The sequence below is a fragment of the Pseudophryne corroboree genome, chromosome 2 (assembly GCF_028390025.1).
Source record: "Pseudophryne corroboree isolate aPseCor3 chromosome 2, aPseCor3.hap2, whole genome shotgun sequence".
NCBI lineage: Eukaryota > Metazoa > Chordata > Amphibia > Anura > Myobatrachidae > Pseudophryne > Pseudophryne corroboree.
The window spans coordinates 594192763-594217184 of NC_086445.1; the positions used below are offsets into that span (position 1 = coordinate 594192763).

Genomic DNA, 24422 nt, shown 5'->3' on the forward strand with positions numbered 1-24422 from the left:
GCACACCATCATCTCCCGTGTCTTCTCTTAGTACACCATCACCTCCCCCTGCTTCTTCTCTTAGCATACTATCATCTCCCCTGTGTCTTCTCTCAGCAAACTATCACCTTCCCCTGCATCTCCTCTCAGCAGACCATCAACTCCCCAATGTGTCGTCTCCCTGCACAATATCACCTCCCCTGCATTTTCTCTCAGCACACCATAATCTCCCCGTCCTTCTTCTCTCAGTGTATCCTCATCTCCCCCTGCATATTCTCTCAGCACACCATCACCTCACCCTGCATCTTCTCTCAGGACACCATCATCTCCCCCTGCGTCTTCTCTCAGCAGACCATCAACTCCTCCTGCGTCTTCTCTCAGCACACCATCATCTACCCTGCATCTTCTCTCAGCATACCATCATCTCCCCTTGTGTCTTCTCTCTTGACACACCATCAACTCCGCTTGCATCTTCTCTAAGCACTCCATCATCTCCCCTGCGTCTTCTCTCAGCACACCATCACCTCCCCTGCGTCTTTTCTCAGCACACCATCACCTCCCCCTGCGTATTCTCTGAGCACACCATCACTTCCCCCTGCTTCTTCTCTCAGCACACCATCATCTCCCCTGCATCTTCTCTCAGCACACCATCACCTCTCCCTGCTTCTTCTCTCAGCATACTATCATCTCCCCTGCGTATTCTCTCAGCAAACCATCACCTCCCCCTGCGTCTTCTCTCAGCAGACCATCAACTCCCTCTGTGTCTTCTCTTAGCACACCATCATCTCCCCTGCATCTTCTTTTAGCATACCATCTTCTCCCCCTGCATCTTCTCTCAGCACACCATCACCTCCCCCTGCATCTTCTTTTAGCACACCATCATCTCCCAGTGCGTCTTTTCTCAGCAGACCATCAACTGCCCCTGCATCTTCTCTCAGCAGACCATTATCTTCCCTGTGTCTTTTCTCAGCACACCATCACCTCTCCCTGCGTATTCTCTCAGCAGACCATCAACTCCCCCTGCTTCTCTCAGCACACCATCATCTCCCATGCGTCTTCTCTCACCACACCATCACCTCCCCCTGCGTCTTCTCTCAGCACACCATATCTCCCCTGTGTCCTCTCCAAGCACACCATCATCTCCCCCTGCACCTTCTCTCAGTACACCATCATCTCCTCCATGTGTCTTCTCTCAGCACACCATCATCTCCCCATGTGACATGTCTCAGCACACCATCACCTCCCCCTGCGTCTTCTCTTAGCACACTATCATCTCCCCCTGCGTCTTCTCTCAGTAGACCATCAACTCCTCCTGCATCTTCTCTCAGCACACCATCATCTACCCTGCATCTTCCCTCAGCATACCATCATCTCCCCCTGTGTCTTCTCTCTTGCCACACCATCACCTCCCCATGCATCTTCTCTAAGCACACCATCATCTCCCCTGCGTCTTCTCTCAGCAGACCATCACCTCCCCCTGCATCTTCTCTCAGCACACCATTATCTCCCCTGCGTCTTTTCCCAGCACACCATCACCTCCCCCTGAGTCTTCACTCAGCACACCATCATCTCCCCCTGCACCTTCTCTCAGTACACCATCATCTCCTCCATGTGTCTTCTCTCAGCACACCATCATCTCCCCCTGCGTCTTCTCTCAGCACACCATCAACTCCTCCTGCATCTTCTCTCAGCACACCATCATCTACCCTGAATCTTCTCTTAGCATACCATCATCTCCCCCTGTGTCTTCTCTCTTGACACACCATCACCTCCCCCTGCATCTTCTCTCAGCACACCATTATCTCCCCTGCGTCTTTTCTCAGCACACCATCACCTCCCCCTGAGTCTTCACTCAGCACACCATCATCTCCCCTGCATCTTTTCTCAGCACACCATCACCTCCCCCTGAGTCTTCACTCAGCACACCATCATCTCCCCCTGCACCTTCTCTAAGTACACCATCATCTCCTCCATGTGTCTTCTCTCAGCACACCATCATCTCCCCCTGCGTCTTCTCTCAGCAGACCATCACCTCCCCCTACATCTTCTCTCAGCACACCATTATCTCCCCTGCGTCTTTTCTCAGCACACCGTCACCTTCCCCTGAGTCTTCTCTGAGCACAACATCATCTCCTCTGCATCTTTTCTCAGCACACCATCATCTCCCCCTGCATCTTTTCTCAGCACACCACCTCCCCCTGCGTATTCTCTCAGCACACCATCACTTTCCCCTGCTTCTTCTCTAAGCACACCATCATCTCCCGTGTCTTCTCTTAGTACACCATCACCTCCCCCTGCTTCTTCTCTTAGCATACTATCATCTCCCCTGTGTCTTCTCTCAGCAAACTATCACCTTCCCCTGCATCTCCTCTCAGCAGACCATCAACTCCCCAATGTGTCGTCTGCCTGCACAATATCACCTCCCCTGCATTTTCTCTCAGCACACCATAATCTCCCCGTCCTTCTTCTCTCAGTGTATCCTCATCTCCCCCTGCATATTCTCTCAGCACACCATCACCTCACCCTGCATCTTCTCTCAGGACACCATCATCTCCCCCTGCGTCTTCTCTCAGCAGACCATCAACTCCTCCTGCGTCTTCTCTCAGCACACCATCATCTACCCTGCATCTTCTCTCAGCATACCATCATCTCCCCCTGTGTCTTCTCTCTTGACACACCATCAACTCCGCTTGCATCTTCTCTAAGCACTCCATCATCTCCCCTGCGTCTTCTCTCAGCACACCATCACCTCCCCTGCGTCTTTTCTCAGCACACCATCACCTCCCCCTGCGTATTCTCTGAGCACACCATCACTTCCCCCTGCTTCTTCTCTCAGCACACCATCATCTCCCCTGCATCTTCTCTCAGCACACCATCACCTCTCCCTGCTTCTTCTCTCAGCATACTATCATCTCCCCTGCGTATTCTCTCAGCAAACCATCACCTCCCCCTGCGTCTTCTCTCAGCAGACCATCAACTCCCTCTGTGTCTTCTCTTAGCACACCATCATCTCCCCTGCATCTTCTTTTAGCATACCATCTTCTCCCCCTGCATCTTCTCTCAGCACACCATCACCTCCCCCTGCATCTTCTTTTAGCACACCATCATCTCCCAGTGCGTCTTTTCTCAGCAGACCATCAACTGCCCCTGCATCTTCTCTCAGCAGACCATTATCTTCCCTGTGTCTTTTCTCAGCACACCATCACCTCTCCCTGCGTATTCTCTCAGCAGACCATCAACTCCCCCTGCTTCTCTCAGCACACCATCATCTCCCATGCGTCTTCTCTCACCACACCATCACCTCCCCCTGCGTCTTCTCTCAGCACACCATATCTCCCCTGTGTCCTCTCCCAGCACACCATCATCTCCCCCTGCACCTTCTCTCAGTACACCATCATCTCCTCCATGTGTCTTCTCTCAGCACACCATCATCTCCCCATGTGACATGTCTCAGCACACCATCACCTCCCCCTGCGTCTTCTCTTAGCACACTATCATCTCCCCCTGCGTCTTCTCTCAGTAGACCATCAACTCCTCCTGCATCTTCTCTCAGCACACCATCATCTACCCTGCATCTTCCCTCAGCATACCATCATCTCCCCCTGTGTCTTCTCTCTTGCCACACCATCACCTCCCCATGCATCTTCTCTAAGCACACCATCATCTCCCCTGCGTCTTCTCTCAGCAGACCATCACCTCCCCCTGCATCTTCTCTCAGCACACCATTATCTCCCCTGCGTCTTTTCCCAGCACACCATCACCTCCCCCTGAGTCTTCACTCAGCACACCATCATCTCCCCCTGCACCTTCTCTCAGTACACCATCATCTCCTCCATGTGTCTTCTCTCAGCACACCATCATCTCCCCCTGCGTCTTCTCTCAGCACACCATCAACTCCTCCTGCATCTTCTCTCAGCACACCATCATCTACCCTGAATCTTCTCTTAGCATACCATCATCTCCCCCTGTGTCTTCTCTCTTGACACACCATCACCTCCCCCTGCATCTTCTCTCAGCACACCATTATCTCCCCTGCGTCTTTTCTCAGCACACCATCACCTCCCCCTGAGTCTTCACTCAGCACACCATCATCTCCCCTGCATCTTTTCTCAGCACACCATCACCTCCCCCTGAGTCTTCACTCAGCACACCATCATCTCCCCCTGCACCTTCTCTAAGTACACCATCATCTCCTCCATGTGTCTTCTCTCAGCACACCATCATCTCCCCCTGCGTCTTCTCTCAGCAGACCATCACCTCCCCCTACATCTTCTCTCAGCACACCATTATCTCCCCTGCGTCTTTTCTCAGCACACCGTCACCTTCCCCTGAGTCTTCTCTGAGCACAACATCATCTCCTCTGCATCTTTTCTCAGCACACCATCATCTCCCCCTGCATCTTTTCTCAGCACACCACCTCCCCCTGCGTATTCTCTCAGCACACCATCACTTTCCCCTGCTTCTTCTCTCAGCACACCATCATCTCCCGTGTCTTCTCTTAGTACACCATCACCTCCCCCTGCTTCTTCTCTCAGCATACTATCATCTCCCCTGCGTCTTCTCTCAGCAAACTATCACCTCCCCCTGCATCTCCTCTCAGCAGACCATCAACTCCCCAATGTGTCGTCTCCCTGCACAATATCACCTCCCCTGCATTTTCTCTCAGCACACCATAATCTCCCCATCCTTCTTCTCTCAGTGTATCCTCATCTCCCCCTGCATCTTCTCTCAGCACACCATCACCTCACCCTGCATCTTCTCTCAGGACACCATCATCTCCCCTCCGTGTCTTCTCTCAGCACACCATCACCTCCCCCTGCATCTTCTCTTAGCACACCATCATCTCCCCCTGCGTCTTCTCTCAGCAGACCAACTCCTCCTGCGTCTTCTCTCAGCACACCATCATCTACCCTGCATCTTCTCTCAGCATACCATCATCTCCCCCTGTGTCTTCTCTCTTGACACACCATCAACTCCCCTTGCATCTTCTCTAAGCACTCCATCATCTCCCCTGCGTCTTCTCTCAGCACACCATCACCTCCTCGTGCTTCTTCTCTTAGCACACCATTATCTCCCATGCGTCTTCTGTCAGCACACCATCACCTCCCCCTGCGTATTCTCTGAGCACACCATCACTTCCCCCTGCTTCTTCTCTCAGCACACCATCATCTCCCCTGCGTGTTCTCTCAGCACACCATCACCTCTCCCTGCTTCTTCTCTCAGCATACTATCATCTCCCCTGCGTATTCTCTCAGCAAACCATCACCTCCCCCTGCGTCTTCTCTCAGCAGACCATCAACTCCCTCTGTGTCTTCTCTTAGCACACCATCATCTCCCCTGCATCTTCTTTTAGCATACCATCTTCTCCCCCTGCATCTTCTCTCAGCACACCATCACCTCCCCCTGCATCTTCTTTTAGCACACCATCATCTCCCAGTGCGTCTTTTCTCAGCAGACCATCAACTGCCCCTGCATCTTCTCTCAGCAGACCATTATCTTCCCTGTGTCTTTTCTCAGCACACCATCACCTCTCCCTGCGTATTCTCTCAGCAGACCATCAACTCCCCCTGCTTCTCTCAGCACACCATCATCTCCCATGCGTCTTCTCTCATCACACCATCACCTCCCCCTGCGTCTTCTCTCAGCACACCATATCTCCCCTGTGTCCTCTCCCAGCACACCATCATCTCCCCCTGCACCTTCTCTCAGTACACCATCATCTCCTCCATGTGTCTTCTCTCAGCACACCATCATCTCCCCATGTGACATGTCTCAGCACACCATCACCTCCCCCTGCGTCTTCTCTTAGCACACTATCATCTCCCCCTGCGTCTTCTCTCAGTAGACCATCAACTCCTCCTGCATCTTCTCTCAGCACACCATCATCTACCCTGCATCCTTCCTCAGCATACCATCATCTCCCCCTGTGTCTTCTCTCTTGCCACACCATCACCTCCCCATGCATCTTCTCTAAGCACACCATCATCTCCCCTGCGTCTTCTCTCAGCAGACCATCACCTCCCCCTGCATCTTCTCTCAGCACACCATTATCTCCCCTGCGTCTTTTCTCAGCACACCATCACCTCCCCCTGAGTCTTCACTCAGCACACCATCATCTCCCCTGCATCTTTTCTCAGCACACCATCACCTCCTCCTGAGTCTTCACTCAGCACACCATCATCTCCCCCTGCACCTTCTCTCAGTACACCATCATCTCCTCCATGTGTCTTCTCTCAGCACACCATCATCTCCCCCTGCGTCTTCTCTCAGCACACCATCAACTCCTCCTGCATCTTCTCTCAGCACACCATCATCCATCTACCCTGCATCTTCTCTCAGCATACCATCATCTCCCCCTGTCTTCTCTCTTGACACACCATCACCTCCCCCTGCATCTTCTCTAAGCACACCATCATCTCCCCTGCGTCTTCTCTCAGCAGACCATCACCCGCCCCTGCATCTTCTCTCAGCACACCATTATCTCCCCTGCGTCTTTTCTCAGCACACCGTCACCTTCCCCTGAGTCTTCTCTGAGCACAACATCATCTCCTCTGCATCTTTTCTCAGCACACCATCATCTCCCCCTGCGTATTTTCTCAGCACACCACCTCCCCCTGCGTATTCTCTCAGCACACAATCACTTTCCCCTGCTTCTTCTCTCAGCACACCATCATCTCCCGTGTCTTCTCTTAGTACACCATCACCTCCCCCTGCTTCTTCTCTCAGCATACTATCATCTCCCCTGCGTCTTCTCTCAGCAAACTATCACCTCCCCCTGCATCTCCTCTCAGCAGACCATCAACTTCCCATGTGTCGTCTCCCTGCACAATATCACCTCCCCTGCATTTTCTCTCAGCACACCATAGTCTCCCCGTCCTTCTTCTCTCAGTGTATCCTCATCTCCCCCTGCATCTTCTCTCAGCACACCATCACCTCACCCTGCATCTTCTCTCAGGACACCATCATCTCCCCTCCGTGTCTTCTCTCAGCACACCATCACCTCCCCCTGCATCTTCTCTTAGCACACCATCATCTCCCCCTGCGTCTTCTCTCAGCACACCATCAACTCCTCCTGCGTCTTCTCTCAGCACACCATCATCTACCCTGCATCTTCTCTCAGCATACCATCATCTCCCCCTGTGTCTTCTCTCTTGACACACCATCAACTCCCCTTGAATCTTCTCTAAGCACTCCATCATCTCCCCTGCGTCTTCTCTCAGCACACCATCACCTCCTCGTGCTTCTTCTCTTAGCACACCATTATCTCCCATGCGTCTTCTGTCAGCACACCATCATCTCCCCTGCGTCTTTTCTCAGCACACCATTACCTCCCCCTGCGTATTCTCTGAGCACACCATCACTTCCCCCTGCTTCTTCTCTCAGCACACCATCATCTCCCCTGTGTCTTCTCTCAGCACACCATCACCTCTCCCTGCTTCTTCTCTCAGCATACTATCATCTCCCCTGCGTATTCTCTCAGCAAACCATCACCTCCCCCTGCGTCTTCTCTCAGCAGACCAACAACTCCCTCTGTGTCTTCTCTCAGCACACCATCATCTCCCCTGCATCTTCTTTTAGCATACCATCATCTCCCCCTGCATCTTCTCTCAGCACACCATCACCTCCCCTTTCATCTTCTTTTAGCACACCATCATTTCCCAGTGTGTCTTTTCTCAGCAGACCATCAACTCCCCCTGCATCTTCTCTCAGCAGACCATTATCTTCCCTGTGTCTTTTCTCAGCACACCATCACCTCTCCCTGCGTATTCTCTCAGCAGACCATCAACTCCCCCTGCTTCTCTCAGCACACCATCATCTCCCATGCGTCTTCTCTCACCACACCATCACCTCCCCCTGCGTCTTCTCTCAGCACACCATATCTCCCCTGTGTCCTCTCCCAGCACACCATCATCTCCCCCTGCACCTTCTCTCAGTACACCATCATCTCCTCCATGTGTATTCTCTCAGCACACCATCATCTCCCCATGTGACATGTCTCAGCACACCATCACCTCCCCCTGCGTCTTCTCTTAGCACACTATCATCTCCCCCTGCGTCTTCTCTCAGCAGACCATCAACTCCTCCTGCATCTTCTCTCAGCACACCATCATCTACCCTGCATCTTCCCTCAGCATACCATCATCTCCCCCAGTGTCTTCTCTCTTGCCACACCATCACCTCCCCATGCATCTTCTCTAAGCACACCATCATCTCCCCTGCGTCTTCTCTCAGCAGACCATCACCTCCCCCTGCATCTTCTCTCAGCACATCATTATCTCCCCTGCGTCTTTTCTCAGCACACCATCACCTCCCCCTGAGTCTTCACTCAGCACACCATCATCTCCCCTGCATCTTTTCTCAGCACACCATCACCTCCCCCTGAGTCTTCACTCAGCACACCATCATCTCCCCCTGCACCTTCTCTCAGTACACCATCATCTCCTCCATGTGTCTTCTCTCAGCACACCATCATCTCCCCATGTGACATGTCTCAGCACACCATCACCTCCCCCTGCGTCTTCTCTTAGCACACCATCATCTCCCCTGCGTCTTCTCTCAGCAGACCATCACCTCCCCCTGCATCTTCTCTCAGCACACCAGTATCTCCCCTGCGTCTTTTCTCAGCACACCATAACCTCCCCCTGAGTCTTCACTCAGCACACCATCATCTCCCCTGCATCTTTTCTCAGCACACCATCATCTCCCCCTGCGTCTTTTCTCAGCACACCATCACCTCCCCCTGCATATTCTCTCAGCAGACCATCACTTTCCCTGGCTTCTTCTCTCAGTACACCATCATCTCCCCTGTGTCTTCTCTCAGCACACCATCACCTCCCCCTGCTTCTTCTCTCAGCATACCATCATCTCCCCTGCATCTTCTCTCAGCAAACTATCACCTCCCCCTGCATCTTCTCTCAGCAGACCATCAACTCCCCATGTGTCGTCTCCCTGCACAACATCACCTCCCCTGCATTTTCTCTCAGCACACCATAATATCCCCCTGCACCTTTTCTCAGTACACCATCATCTCCTCCATTTGTCTTCTCTCAGCACACCATCATCTCCCCATGTGACATGTCTCAGCACACCATCACCTCCCCCTGTGTCTTTTCTTTGCACACCATCATCTCCCCCTGCGTCTTCTCTCTGCAGTCCATCAACTCCTCCTGGGTCTTCTCTTAGCACACCATCACCTCCCCCTGCTTCTTCTCTCAGCACACCATCCTCTCCCCTCCGCGTCTTCTCTCAGCACACCATCACCTCCCCCTGGGTCTTCTCTTAGCACACCATCATCTCCCCCTGCGTCTTCTCTCAGCAGACCATCAACTCCTCCTGTGTCTTCTCTCAGCACACCATCATCTACTCTGCATCTTCTCTCAGCATACCATCATCTCCCCCTGTGTCTTCTCTCTTGACACACAATCACCTCCCCTTGCATCTTCTCTAAGCACTCCATCATCTCCCCTGCGTCTTCTCTCAGCACACCATCACCTCCCCGTGCTTCTTCTCTTAGCACACCATTACCTCCCATGCATCTTCTCTCAGCACACCATCATCTCCCCTGCGTCTTTTCTCAGCACACCATCATCTCCCCCTGCGTATTCTCTGAGCACACCATCACTTTCCCCTGCTTCTTCTCCCATATACCATCATCTCCCCCTGTGTCTTCTCTCTTGACACACAATCACCTCCCCTTGCATCTTCTCTAAGCACTCCATCATCTCCCCTGCGTCTTCTCTCAGCACACCATCAACTCCGCTTGCATCTTCTCTAAGCACTCCATCATCTCCCCTGCGTCTTCTCTCAGCACACCATCATCTCCCCTGCGTCTTTTCTCAGCACACCATCACCTCCCACTGCTTCTTCTCTCAGCATACCATCATCCAGAGGCGTAACTAGGGTTTTCGGAGCCCAGGGCAAGATGAAAAATGCCCCCCCCAAAAAAAAAAAAACACATCAAAAGAAGCATGTGCGCTGCAAAAAAACGGGAGTGGCCACACACCAGAAGGGGTGTGGCCATGCACCAGAAGGGGTGTGGCCACTGAAAATGCCCCACAGTGCCAGTTACATTGCCCCACAGTGCCAGATACAATGCCCCACAGTGCCAGATACAATGCCCCACAGTGCCAGATACATTGCCCCACAGTGCCAGTTACAATGCCCCACAGTGCCGGATACATGCCCCACAGTGCCAGTTACATTGCCCCACAGTTCCAGTTACATTGCCCCACAGTGCCAGTTACATGCCCCACAGTGCCAGTTACATGCCCCACAGTGTCAGATACATGCCCCACAGTGCCAGTTACATGCCCCACAGTGCCAGTTACATGCCTCACAGTGCCAGATACATGCCTCACAGTGCCAGATACATGCCCCACAGTGCCAGTTACATGCCCCACAGTGCCAGTTACATGCCTCACAGTGCCAGATACATGCCTCACAGTGCCAGATACATGCCCCACAGTGCCAGATACATGCCCCACAGTGCAGATACGTGCCCCACAATGCCAGATACAAGGCCCACAGTGCCAATTACAAGACTCCCCCCCCCCCCCCGGGCCGTCAGTCACTCACCGCTGCGGCGCTTCCCTCTGCTATGTGAGGGGAGGAGAGCGCAGCGCCTCTCCTGCCCCTCACCGATCCAGGTCTCCGGCGGCGTCTATGTGGCGCTGGTTCGCTAGCCAATCAGAGCTTGCGGACCGTCAGCCAATCAGGAGCCGGTCCGCAAGCTCTGATTGGCTAACGCCGCCGGAGACTGGACACACACAGCGCTGCTGGCAGCGCTGCTGGTGCTGGCAGCGGCGGTGAGGGGAGGAAGAGATGCTTCGCTCTCCTCCGCTCACATTTCGGCGTGATGGGGGCGAGTGGGGCATGATGCCCTGGCCGCCGACGGTGCCCCCCTGTCCTGGGCCTGCCAAGGCACCCAGGGCACGTGCCCCACTCGCCCTACCCTAGTTACGCCTCTGCCATCATCTCCTTTGCATCTTCTCTCAGCAAACCATCACCTTCCCCTGCGTATTCTCTCAGCAGACCACCAACTCCCTCTGTGTCTTCTCTCAGCACACCATCATCTCCCCTGTATCTTCTTTCAGCATACCATCATCTCCCCCTGCGTCTTCTCTCAGCACACCATCACCTCCCCCTGCATCTTCTCTTTGCACACCATCATCTCCCCCTGCGTCTTCTCTCAGCACACCATCACCTCCCCCTGCATCTTCTCTTAGCACACCATCATCTCCCCCTGCGTCTTTTCTCAGCAGACTATCAACTCCCCCTACGTCTTCTCTCAGCAGACCATTATCTTCCCTGTGTCTTTTCTCAGCATACCATCACCTCCCCCTGCGTATTCTCTTAGCAGACCATCAACTCCCCCTGCTTCTTCTCTCAGCACACCATCATCTCCCATGCGTCTTCTCTCAGTACACCATCACCTCCCTCTGCGTCTTCTCTCAGCACACCATATCTCCCCTGCGTCTTCTCCCAGCACACCATCATCTCCCCCTGCATCTTCTCTCAGTACACCATCATCTCCCCCTTGTGTCTTCTCTCAGCACACCATCATCTCCCCATGTGACATGTCTCAGCACACCATCACCTCCCCCTGTGTCTTCTCTCAGCACACAATCACCTCCCCCTGCATCTTCTCTCAGCACACCATCACCTCCCCCTGCATCTTCTCTCAGCACACCATCACCTCCCCCTGCGTCTTCTCTCAGCACACCATCACCTCCCCCTGTCTTCTCTCAGCACACCATCACCTCCCCCTGCATCTTCTCTCAGCACACAATCACCTCCCCCTGCATCTTCTCTCAGCACACCATCACCACCCCTGCGTCTTCTCTCAGCACACCATCACCTTCCCCTGCGTCTTCTCTCAGTACACCATCATCTCCCCATGTCTTCTCTCAACACGCCATCATCTCCCCATGTCTTCTGTATGCACACCATCATCTCCCCCCTGCGTCTTCTCTCAGCACACCATCATCTCCCCCTACGTCTTCTTTCAGTACACCATCATCTCCCCCTGCGTCTTCTCTCAGCCACACCATCATCTCCCCCTGCGTCTTCTATCAGTACACCATAATCTCCCCCTGCGTCTTCTTTCAGTACACCATCATCTCCCCTGTGACTTCTCTCAGCCACACCATCATCTCCTCATGTCTTCTCTCAGCACATCATCACCTCCCTCTGCGTTTTCTCTCCGCACACCATCACCTCTTCCTGCGTCTTCTCTCAGTACACTGTCATCTCCCCCCTACGTCTTCTCTCAGCAAACCATCATCTCCCCCCTACAGTGAAACACAAACCGGAAGCTGGAAGCAGAAAACTGGAAGTGGGCAGCTTTCTATACCGGCAGAATCGACAGCTGATTGCAGGCGTCATGGTGGAGAGGGGAGTGCTGCTTAATGTGAGGAGATGTCCTTCTGAAATGTCATAGCTACCAAGGGTGCAGGGAGTGAAGCTTCTATGGAGCACAGAGCTGAGAGGGGTTCACCTTCCCTGTTACATGTGTATTGTACATTTTTCACCATTGGGTGATACATAGGGGCCATTACAAACTTTTGCCTTGGGGCCTGAAACACTGTATATCTAGGTATGCCCCTTGACCTGCTCATTGTATAAAACGACCTGGAGGGCCATATCATTTGAAATGGGGCACTGTAATGCGACATAATATGAAGTGGAGGCACTATAGTGAGGCTAGTGAATCTCCGTCATGGGCGCACGCGGACAGAGACGCCTGAGTCTGCCTGAGTCTACAGTTCTGTAGCCACAGCTAAAATTGTTTTTAATATATTTGAAGTTATGAGTCCAGTGTAACCTGTGTTAACCATTTATGACAATATTAATTGAATTGGATAATTAGATATTGTCTTTTTATTAAGTACATTTTTTAATATTTCCAAACCAGTAGCTGTTTCATGAGTGCAGCTATGGATGCTTTATAGTTTCTCCTTTTGTAGATTTCTAGTTCTGCGTTGTGAGGGCAGATGTGTCAGTCTGGTGGTTATAAAAAAAATATTATTTTAGGGACCACTTTTTTGCTTTTCAATATGACAGCAGACTGATTGTGTGAAAAGATCATTTGTCATATTACATAGTAACATAGTAACATTGGCCCTCATTCCGAGTTGTTCGCTCGCTAGCTGCTTTTAGCAGCATTGCACACGCTAGGCCGCCGCCCTCTGGGAGTGTATCTTAGCTTAGCAGAATAGCGAACGAAAGATTAACAGAACTGCTACTAAATAATTCCCTGCAATTTCTGAGTAGCTCCAGACCTACTCCTAGACTGCGATCACCTCAGTCCGTTTAGTTCCTGGTTTGACGTCACAAACACGCCCTGCGTTCGGCCAGCCACTCCCCCGTTTCTCCAGCCACTCCTGCGTTTTTGCCTGGCACGCCTGCGTTTTTAGCACACTCCCTGAAAATGTCCAGTTTCCACCCAGAAACACCCACTTCCTGTCAATCACACTACGATCACTCGAGCGATGAAAAAACGTTGCTCGAGCTTGTGTACATCTACAAAGTTTTGTGTGAAAGTACTTAGCGCATGCGCACTGCGTACCATGCGCATGCGCATTTTTGCCCTTTTTGTCACTTAATCGCTGCACTGCGAAAATCGGCAGCGAGCGAACAACTCAGAATGACCACCATAGTAACTAAGGTTGAAAAAAGACAATTGTCCATCGAGTTCAACCTATTTGTGGTCTCCTGTGCAGTCCTATTATAGGACTAGTTATTTTATGTTAGGACTAGTTATATTAACTATAATGTGTGACTACGCACCATAACCCTGAATATCTTTAGCCAATAGGAATTTATCTAACCCATTCTTAAAGGTGTTGACCGAGTCCGCTGAAACTCCTCTCTCAGGCAGAGAATTCCAAACACGTATTGTCCTTACTGTGAAAAACCTTTTCGCCTCAATGTGTGGAAATTCCTCTAACCTAAGCGAGTGACCACGTGTTCCCTGTGCTGATCTTCTAGAAAACAGGTCCCTCCCAAGCTCTGTGTATTGACCCCTTATATATTTGTAGATGTTGATCATGTCCCCTCTTAGTCTCCTCTTTTCCAATGCAAACATGCCTATCTTTGTAAGCCTTTCCTCGTATTCCAGCATCTCCATGCCCTTGATTAGTTTGGTCGCCCGCCTCTGAACCTTTTCTAGCTCCAGGATATCCTTTTTGTAATATGGTGCCCAAAATTGCACACAGTATTCAAGATGTGGCCTCACAAGTGATTTATATAATGGGAGTATAATACTCTCGTCCCTTGCATCAATTCCCCGTTTTATGCATGCTAATATCTCATTAGCCTTCTTTGCTGCATTCCTACTTTGGGTACTGCTGCTTAATTTGTTATCTATGTGAACCCCTAAGTCTTTTTCCAGTACAGAATCCCCTAATATTACCCCATTTAGTATGTAGGTGTACTTTTTGGTCTTGCCCCCACAGTGCATTACCTTACACTTGTCTGTGTTGAATCTCATTCTCCATTTTGCCGCTCATGCTTCCAGTTTAGTTAAGTCGTTCTGAAGAGACTCAGCATCCCCCTACGTATTTATAACCTTACACAATTTGGTATCGTCTACGAAAATTGACACCATGCTCTCTTGTTATTTAATTTTTATTATTTAATATATTAAATATCCATTATTGAATTATTATTGAATAGGGATGAGAGCTGCAGTGGTGGCACAGAAACCTGGTTTCTGATGCACTTCATAAACACTTCTAGAGCAGCAGAAAGTAATGGCTTACTATAATTCACATACTGATATTAACACTAAGGGGTCAATTAAATTACCTGTGAAGGGCGTGAGTTGTCCTTGCATGCAGTTGCCAGCACTGCAGCTTAAAACAGAACAATAAACAGAAAAATTCTGGGTTGCATTCCTTATACACACACATGCAATAGTTTAGAAAAGGACTTATATCATAAGGGAGAAAAATGAGAAAAAAACTATAAAGGTAATTTATGCACTGCAAAAGTGCAAAACCGCAGCACAAATACTCTTTTGTGACATTGCAGGCTTTTGTGTGTGCAAATGTGCCTAGTTTTATGATGAGTCACATTGGGGGTCGTTCCAAGTTGATCGCTCACTAGCTAGTTTTAGCAGCCGTGCAAACGCTATGCTGCTGCCCACTGGGGAGTGTATTTTAGCTTAGAAGTGCGAATGCTTGTGCAGCCGAGCTCTGCAAAAACAGTTTGTGCAGTTTCAGAGTAGCTCTGAACCTACTCAGCGCTTGCGATCACTTCAGCCTATTCGTGTCCGGATTTGACGTCATACACACGCCCAGCGAATACCCAGCCACGCCTGCATTTTTTTCAGACGTGCCTGCATTTTTGCAAACACTCCCTGAAAACGGTCAGTTGACACCCAGTAACGGCCTCTTCCTATCAATCTTCTTGCAGCCGTCAGTGCGACTGAAAACTTCACTACAACCTGTGCACATCCACAACGGCCTTTGTACCCGTACGTCACGCGTGCGCATTGCAGCCCATACGCATGCGCATAAATGCCATTTTTTTCACAGCGAGAGATCAACTCGGAATGACCCCCATTGCTAAAAGGGTGTTAAAGGTTGTAACAGCTAATGTGAATAGTTGAATGAATAGGGCATTCCTTGTGGATTAGGTGCATAAATGGGGTGTGGATCATTAGATCGACAGTGTCTAGGTCGACAATGTTTAGGTCGACCACTATAGGTCAACAGTCACTAGGTCGACAGGGTTTGAAGGTCGACAGGCTTTCTAGGTCGACATGTTCTAAGTCGATATGTCAAAAAGTCGACATGAGTTTTTCATGGGGGGGGGGGTTTGTGTCGTTTTCTCCGTACAGTGACCGGGAAGCCCAATTAGTGCACCGTGTCCCCTCGCAGCTTCTGGTAAGGTATGGGTGTGCTGATACCATATTTCATTTTGCAGTATGGGATTATTTGAATGAGATAGATTATTATGAGTGCATTTACAGAGTCATTCTCATTCCCTTAATCCAGGGATTCCCAACACACTTAACAAGCCAGGTTGTAAGGATAGCAATACTTGAGCACAGGTGACAGGTGACCACAGTTACTTTGATTTAAACATCTTTGCTCAAACATGGATATCACTCAACCTGGACTGTTAGTGTGCCTTCTTGACCAAGGTTGGGCAACACAGCCTTAAATCATAGGTTCTCAAACTCAGTCGCCAAACAGTTCATGTTTTCCAGTTCTCCTCACAGAATCACAAATGAAATAATTAGCTCCACTAATGTATCTTTTAGGTGTATTGGATTAAAGAGATATTATGGCAAGCTTACTTATAGCTATGGGTGGTGGTGTACATATATACATGTGGCTATGTTTGGTGAAAAATTTCATAATCAGTGATTCAAAAGAGCTATAAAAGTCAAGACTGATAAATATTGAAAACAAGATTATAAAAGGACATACAATATTTAAAACAATTTTATTCCTGAAAATATTCTGTACAGTCAGTATACACAGGTTTATGTTACATCTGAAGATTCACACACTACAACAACACACCCAAAAACATTACAATCGCTTTACACTGCAGTGAGGTGGACAAGGGGGGAACCACATGGGCAAAGTAAACCGATGTATAGTGATACTGAGCATCAGTACACTGCATAGTGAACTGATATCTGGATACTCATAACCATTATACAGAGCAGCAGTTGTTCATGAACAGAGTCTAGATATTCAGTATAATCAAACAGGGAGGTGTGTCCATTTACAGAAGACATTTTTATAACTGTGAGATACTACATGGCATTTCCAGGTGCAATAAGGCACTATCGGAGTTAGCCTTGTAGGTTCCTCCCTTCCCTAATAGCCACAATCCTTAGAACCTACCCTCCACCAGTTTACTTCCACAGTGGAAGGCATTACAAAAATTACATTTCAAGCTTATGCCCTTCTTGCATTATTTTCCTGCCTACACCATGTTGAATGATACCACTCTACCATTATCATAATGGCAAGACCTCCATTATTATTACAGAGGCCATAAAAAAATAACAGTCCATACAAACTGAGATTAAAATGTTCTGAGTCCATAAAAAAACAACAGGACACATAAAATAAAATAAAAAATATTCCTAATATATTTTCTCTATGTACACGGTTCTGTATATATTAAATTCTGTTCATGAAATTAAATAAAACAAAGAAACATGTAAACAGCCACATTATACAGGAAATCAGTAAGCCTCAGACCCTTCAGGATTAGAATCACATTGCTTAAAACCAGGTGTAGGTAGTATAGATTAGGTTTTTTTTCTAAGGGGAAGATGTACAGTAGCAAACCTTTGAGAGAGATAAAATGGAGAGATTGTACATACTGTATCAACCAATGAGCTTCTAACTGACATTTCATAGATTGTTATAGATGAATGACAGAAGCTGATTGGTTCTCTATTATAGCTCTCTCAAAGGCTTAATACATCTCCAGTTTAAACTGAAAAGTTGAATATCCTTAAATTGTATTCATTTAACATACTATAGACGTTATTCTCTCCCATGGGAATAACATGGATATTTTTCAAACAGGTAAAAAAATGGCTCCATGATTTCAGATTTGGGACACATACCATTGTTACACTTCTAAATGCCAATCAGAGCGCACATTAAGGACATTAAGGATGGAGGGGAAAAAAGTCATGACAATCCAATCGCCAGTCTACAAGTATACACATACAAAATATAAGAAGTGACACAATAGTACATACAGTACAGTATATTGGGTTTGCTAAAAAAAAAAAAAAAAAAAGAGGGGAAACCTATCACAAAATACATTATTAAATTCCCTCATTTCTGTACTTTAATCTGTTTATCGGAGTAGATTGGCAATTTGCAAAAAATATATTCGGGTTTTCTTGTTAGAATCATATGGGCTGTATGTAGCTTTCTAGGGGTATTTTATTTTATTTTTAGGTAGCCCTCACCCTCCCTGACTTCTTCCATAGATTCTACTTGATGACATTTTTGTAATTAACATTTGTCTTGTGAGCAACATTTTAATATGTATACGACCCTCTTCATAAATGTTTGGACAGCACTGACACACGACTATGATTCCAGAGAGCAGAGGGGCCTTTGTAATAAGAGTTTTGCAAATCATGTTTCCCGAGACCCTGTTTGTTGTTCATCTTTAAATGCTCATTTTAAAATTCAAAATCAGTTTAAAACTGGACATTACAGCAGCTGTATGGATTGTAGGTGAAATGGCAGTGGCTGCTGAACACTACTAGAACAATATTACCAGATATGTTATCAATAATTATTTCACAATGTATTAGTAAGGGTAATTGGGAATATGCTGGAATGCTATCCTAGTTCAGCAAGAAGGTCTCTAATGCAATAAAATATGACCTATCTGATTGTCAGCTCTGTAAATTAATTATTTGCTTCTTCTAGGTCACATCCCATGCATAATAAACCGATTCATTAGGAAAGTCTCTTGCAGAATAGATCTGTGAAATATGATTTTTCACAAGAGAACAATACAAATGGGACAAGTTAAGTAAAAATTGGTGAATGAGTGCTTCCCATATAATGTTTATTGGCAGATGGAAATGCTTATTTGAATCCAGGATAAATTCCTTTTTTTAGACCAGCCTGCTAAGAGGGAGGGGCCAAATGAATATAATAGCTGGTTGCGGCAGTTTTCCACATGCCAGGAGATTGTTGCTTTATTGTTATCCATTCTACTGGTGCTCTGGAAATTAATAGTTGTTTTAAACAGGTTGGGATCGGGTGACCGGCGGTCGGGATAGGGGGATAGTCAGCATGGGGGGGGGGGGGGGGGGGCGAGCAAAATAAAGTCCCTTGCGGACACATGGACACCCAAGAGTAGGAATAGTCCCTGTTAGGCAGCATGCCAACTGTCGAGATTTCCAGTGGTCAGGATTCCGGGGTCGGTATACTGACTGGCGGGATCCCGACCGCCAGTAACATGATTACATCCCTGTTAATCTACAGATATATATATAATTTAATTGTAAGATATCTGCATGTTTGCAATGCTCAATTGATAGTTAATAGATTACATTAATAAATAAATATAACATTCTAAAGGGACAGTATAGTAGGGTTATTTTTACTTTGTTTTCATTAATCTAAATATTACATTTATTAACGTTGTGATTTAGAGTATATATTTATATGTATGTATAGAATACATATTTCACCAGAGTGTCTAACTTCAGATAAGTAAAGACAACAAATATGAAGTTAAACTCCACTTTAGGAATTAGCAGGTAATGTATCATTTAATTTGGCTGCATAAGTAAATAGGTACATTTATCCAATAATGTTGGCTTAATGGGTAATTTAAATTTTAAGCTATCGTAAAAGTTGCTGTTTATTTTATGGAACTGAAGGTGCTAGGTGTGCAAATTAAAGGCAGCATTACAGATACATACATACTGTATTCCAAATCTGTCATGGTACAGGAACAGAAGGGCCCAAATGTAAAAAAACTTTGATTTGCACCTCCTGCTGCGATTGCAGTGATGTAAAGTAGCCACTAGATTTAGGGGTATATTCAATTAGGGTCGAAAGCTGCCGTCTGTCGAAAAGTTTTCGACTTTTTAAGGTCGAATCGTGATTCGACCTATTCAATCACAGCTGTTTTTATTCGACAAGTCGGGGAATTCGACTTGTCGAATAGTATGTGAATCGGTGGTATAGCTGCCGATTCACGTACTTTTGAGGGAAACGGGGCCAAATTCGACAGGATTTGGCCCCGTTTCCGACAATCTCAACCCGACATAAAAAAGTGTCGGACTGAGATGAGGGACCTTACAGGAGGAGAGGGGGGAGAGCCGCAGGCATACAGGGGAGACCAGCGCTACAGCACAGAGCTGCAGGAGGATGTGTCACAGCCGATCACAGAAGCGTCCACCCGGCTCCAGCAAGTGAGGTCACGCTTGCTGTACCCGGGTGGACACTGCCGTGAGGTCTGGCGGCTGTGAGACTTCCTTCTGCAGCGCTGCTGTAGCGCTGCTTTCCTCTGTCTGCCTGCGACTGTCCCCGCTGGTCTCCTCCCTCTCCTCCGCTCACAGGTCTCATCTCAATTCGAATTGAGATGGGATTGAATAGGGGTTGTCGGATCCATTCCGACAAATGCATGTCGGAATGGATCCGTCCCTAATTGAATATACCCCTTAAAGTGACAATTAGTTTTAAAGAAAAAAACAAGGTGTTTTTGCCTAAAAACGATTTGCCTCTTTTAATCTATCGGCTATATCACTGAAATAACGCCAGGACCAGAAATCTGAGCCTAGTACAGTATATTTTGGCCAAGATATAGTGAATGTAACCCCAAGATTGTGTCTCATTTCTACAACCATCAGTTAATGTGTCAGCCCCATAGTGTTGAGATACTATATCTTCTTGTGAGATATTTTTGGTAGACTTCAGCATAGATACAAAATGACTCTCACAATCTGATAATTCGAAGCTCTACTTTACGTTACAGCTCTCAAATATACCAATTGTAATTGCTGTAGTTCTATTACAAAAAAAAACAATATGCAGCTTCCAGTCAATAAAAAAGCCCTATACTGCAATTTCAAATGTGGGAGGTCCCTTTTAAACAATGTGTGCTCTGTGGAAGAACAAAGTGCATTTCAAGAAATCCCTTCCCCTTTTTGTTCATATATAGAAAAAAAATTGCCAATAAATAGCAAAATATTTTAAACTAGCACTTCAGTGCCAATCAACTTTGCTAAGAAGTTCAACTGGTTTCCTTTCAAAGACACTTTTTTTTCGGTTGAATAGAATTACTATAGATGTTGGCTAAGTCTGAATATAAAAAAGAACACATAGATATGTTTGGTACAAAAAGCATAAATATAATGGGACCCAAACCAACCAATCAGGTAGCCACTCTGCTAAAAGTTAATTTCTGATTGGTTGCTTTAGTTAGCCACACATATCTGTTCTTACTACCATGACATTTGTCTTATTGACCCTTTTCTACCAAATTACATGTCTATCTACAGAAACGCATTATTTGTTTGCCACAAAAGTGTTTTGTGGAAAGAATAACAACCAAAGATTCATTAGCCATGTTGTATTTCTCTGACCAACTTTCAGAATAATATTGATTAAATTACATAGACTGGAAAGAATAATATCATAGAACTGTGGGCCTATCATTAAAGTTAATTTTCTTTTTATGTTTTTTAAGTACAAGGTGTTCATTTATTAAAAAAAAAAAAAAACTTCATCTTCATCTAACCCCAAATGTAATGCTCCTAGAGTATGTAACAGGAAGGGCCAGGAAGGAATGCTCTTCTAGAGAGTAGTGGATGGACCATGCCAAGAGATGTATGAAATATGCAGTTAGAAATAAGAAATCTATTACTCTAGTTCCTTCATTTTAGCCTGTCTTTAAACTAAACAGCTGTCTCAGTTTTAGGTAAACTTGTTCTCAGACAAAGGTGCGCTTTACTCTAACCCTTAATTATTTCAGTGAATAGCTGTGTATCCATATGTTCAAACACATCTCACTGATGATGTTGAGCATTCCGTTTTGTGAGACATATTCCTATATTTAGAATTGTTGGAACAACATCAGACAGGAATGTAAGCACAATATTCTATGGAATATGTAGTTTAGAACACATGATTGTTTACAAAAACATATACGGAATCCAGAAAATGTATCAATAGTCAATAGTGTCAAGATAACATTGTTGTGCTACTAACTGGTGATATAAATGAATCTAACCTCTGCTGTTCTCTATTTGAAATAAAGACACCATAATGAACACTCAACATAGTGTACAATAGCGGAGATTGTTCCCTAATTTTACAATGTATAACCCATTTGTGAGAATGGTTACAGTGGGAGCTAACCTCATACTCAATCATACACTTTTGTTTTTGTGGGAGATTGATTTTGAAAATCTTATTAAGAAGTGAATGGGGTGTAAACTTTCTAAGTGTTATAATATGTAATATTTAGACCATAATTGTACTTCACAGGAGACAATTATAACAACCTAACCTTTTATTACTTTACCATTCCATAGCAGAAAGGTTCAACCAAACCAATATTGTATATCAATCAAATATCTATTTATGTCAGATAAAGGTCTGTCTGATTGCCGTGAAGGAAATGCCTCTAACCTAACATTACAAACAGGCCTTAGTTACAATTTAACCTTGTACCCAGCTTTGATTTGCTGGCTGTGCTGTAGCAGCCATGCTGAAGCCTCCTTGTGGTGGCAGGGCAGAGTCAAAATTAAAGTCCATCTCATCACTGTCCATGAAGTCATTGAGAATGATAGATTCCACATCACATTCTAGAGTACCATTGAACATGTCTAAGTCTAAGTCCGTAGGAAATCTGTCTTGATTGTACATTTGAGGGTGATGATGATGATGGTGGTGATATGCCCCTTGATATGGCCCTTCAAGTAGACTTCCATGCCCACCTTGACTACTGAAGTAAGAGTGATGTGGAACTGATGACAAGCCACATGATTCAGAATTCCCCAGTCCACTTACACTAACTAAGGCACTGTTGTTAACAGAGCAGTGGTGGTTAAGAGTGGATGGGTGGTACAAATTGTGGCTCTTTATTAGGGAGGCAGAGTAGGGCACCTGTACTGAGTCACAACTGTTAATCATGTTCATGTTTTGCCTGTGGCTACGCTGTGGCCCCAAAATAGTAGCTAAACCTGGATCACTCTGCATAATGCCTTCTTTATGTCCATAGGACATGGCAGTGAGGAGGTCCTGGAGGGATGAATTCCTGTAGGTACTGCTAGGAGAGAAGGCAGCTTGTTTGTTCTCTTGGATTGTCTGCATTGGCAACCGTCTCATCATCCCCATTGCCGGCTGACTGTAAATGGTGCCACAAAAAGCATTAGAGGTGTTGTTTGCAGTTGGACACTTAGAGGTGAAGGAAAACCCAGGACTGCGTTGACGGAGGGCAGCAGCAGAGTTCACATTATAACCATCCTGTAGTTCATCTAACAAATGGTCTGAAAGCCCCTCACTCAGACCTATGTTACCACTCATTTCTGCAAGTCGTGGCATTTCAACTGAACAGCGGGCACTGGGAGACAGGGCGCTAGATGGGCTTGGGTACATGAGAGGTGAAGAGGGTGTTACTTCATCATCCTCCAGTTCATCTGGTTCATCATTACCCAAGATGGGTGACAGTCTTCCACTCAAGTTCCCTGCCACAGGGTTGGCTCTGTTATGGAATTCAGCCCACACCTCAAAGTCATCACTGTTGTGGGAAGATGGACTTTCAGACCACTTTGCTTGCTGTGAAGAAGGACTGCCTTCTCCGGTTGGCTCTGGTGCAGCCTGCACCTGCTGCTTCTTCTTCCCAGCTTTGCCTTTTATTCTTAGAAATTTTCCACTTGTGCTGTCCATAGATGCAGCTCTCCTCCTTGGTGTCTTCCCTGTCTTTCCACCTTCTGGGTTTAACATCCACCAAGAACTCTTGCCTGTTCCCTCATTCTGAACACGGATAAAGCGTGTATGTAAGGAAAGGTTATGTCTGATGGAATTCTGAAAGTATAAAGAAAAAAGTTTTTAGATGTAATACAAATCTACAAAATGAAACCACATACAGTAATTTATCTCTCACTCAGCTCTAAGTGGAGTGAAAATAATGACAGTGAGGCCGTCATAAAGAGAAAAATTCTACTCATAACCATGCAACATAACATTAAAAAAATCCATGCAACTTTATAAGTAGGTAACTCATTGTCTGGTGAAGCCTGTCACATAACTTATTTCAAAGGCTCCATGAACACATATTCAGGAAACTTTAACTAGTGCACAGAAAAACTGAGGCGTTTCACTTTGCTTGTCCTTACTTCTAATCTGCATTCAACATTTTATCTAGAATATTATTGGTTGCTGGTGGGTACAACCACAGTTTTATATTGTTTCATACATTTTTCCAATTATGTTCAGACTAGTATGGGAGGCATACTGGGGGTAGGGTAGATACTGTGGGCCTACATCAACTAATCAATATACTGATATTGCATAATCAGGGCTACATGACATTTAATCATGATTGTATGATATATTTCATTCAATAACACAAATTAATTAACACATTCTGAAATGATGGTGTCTTTGTCATTTTCACCCTGAAACAATTTATTTTGACCACATCCATATGTAAGTCTAAATGTATATAAAGTCAATACAAGTATGCCTTAAACACATAAATTGTACATGTTGGCTATCAGGTCATAGCTCATGCATTGGCCACTATCAGTGGCCATTACTTCCTGCAGGTACTGATTTATAGAAAGAATCCTTAGATCTGGCAAGACCAGACCAATAGCCTGTTTCCTTCAGGAATGTCATCAGTACATACTATACTAGCCTTTCTATAACAGGTATGCAAACATACGCTGACCTGACTGCACTGGAATATTATGACCA

The 24422-nt window shown here is 46.6% G+C and overlaps 1 protein-coding gene across 2 annotated transcripts in view; it reads right to left on the reverse strand.

Annotated features, from left to right (window-relative positions):
• Positions 1–16415: 16415 nt before the first annotated feature.
• The window catches only part of LOC135038101 (forkhead box protein O6-like), a 118313-nt gene continuing 110306 nt past the window's right edge, over positions 16416–24422 (reverse strand). For both annotated transcript variants that reach the window (XM_063954619.1, XM_063954618.1), the window contains exon 3: positions 16416–23528. In XM_063954619.1, coding sequence (XP_063810689.1) covers positions 22161–23528 — 1368 coding nt within the window. In that variant the 3' untranslated portion in view covers positions 16416–22160. The remainder of the gene's footprint in view (positions 23529–24422) is intronic.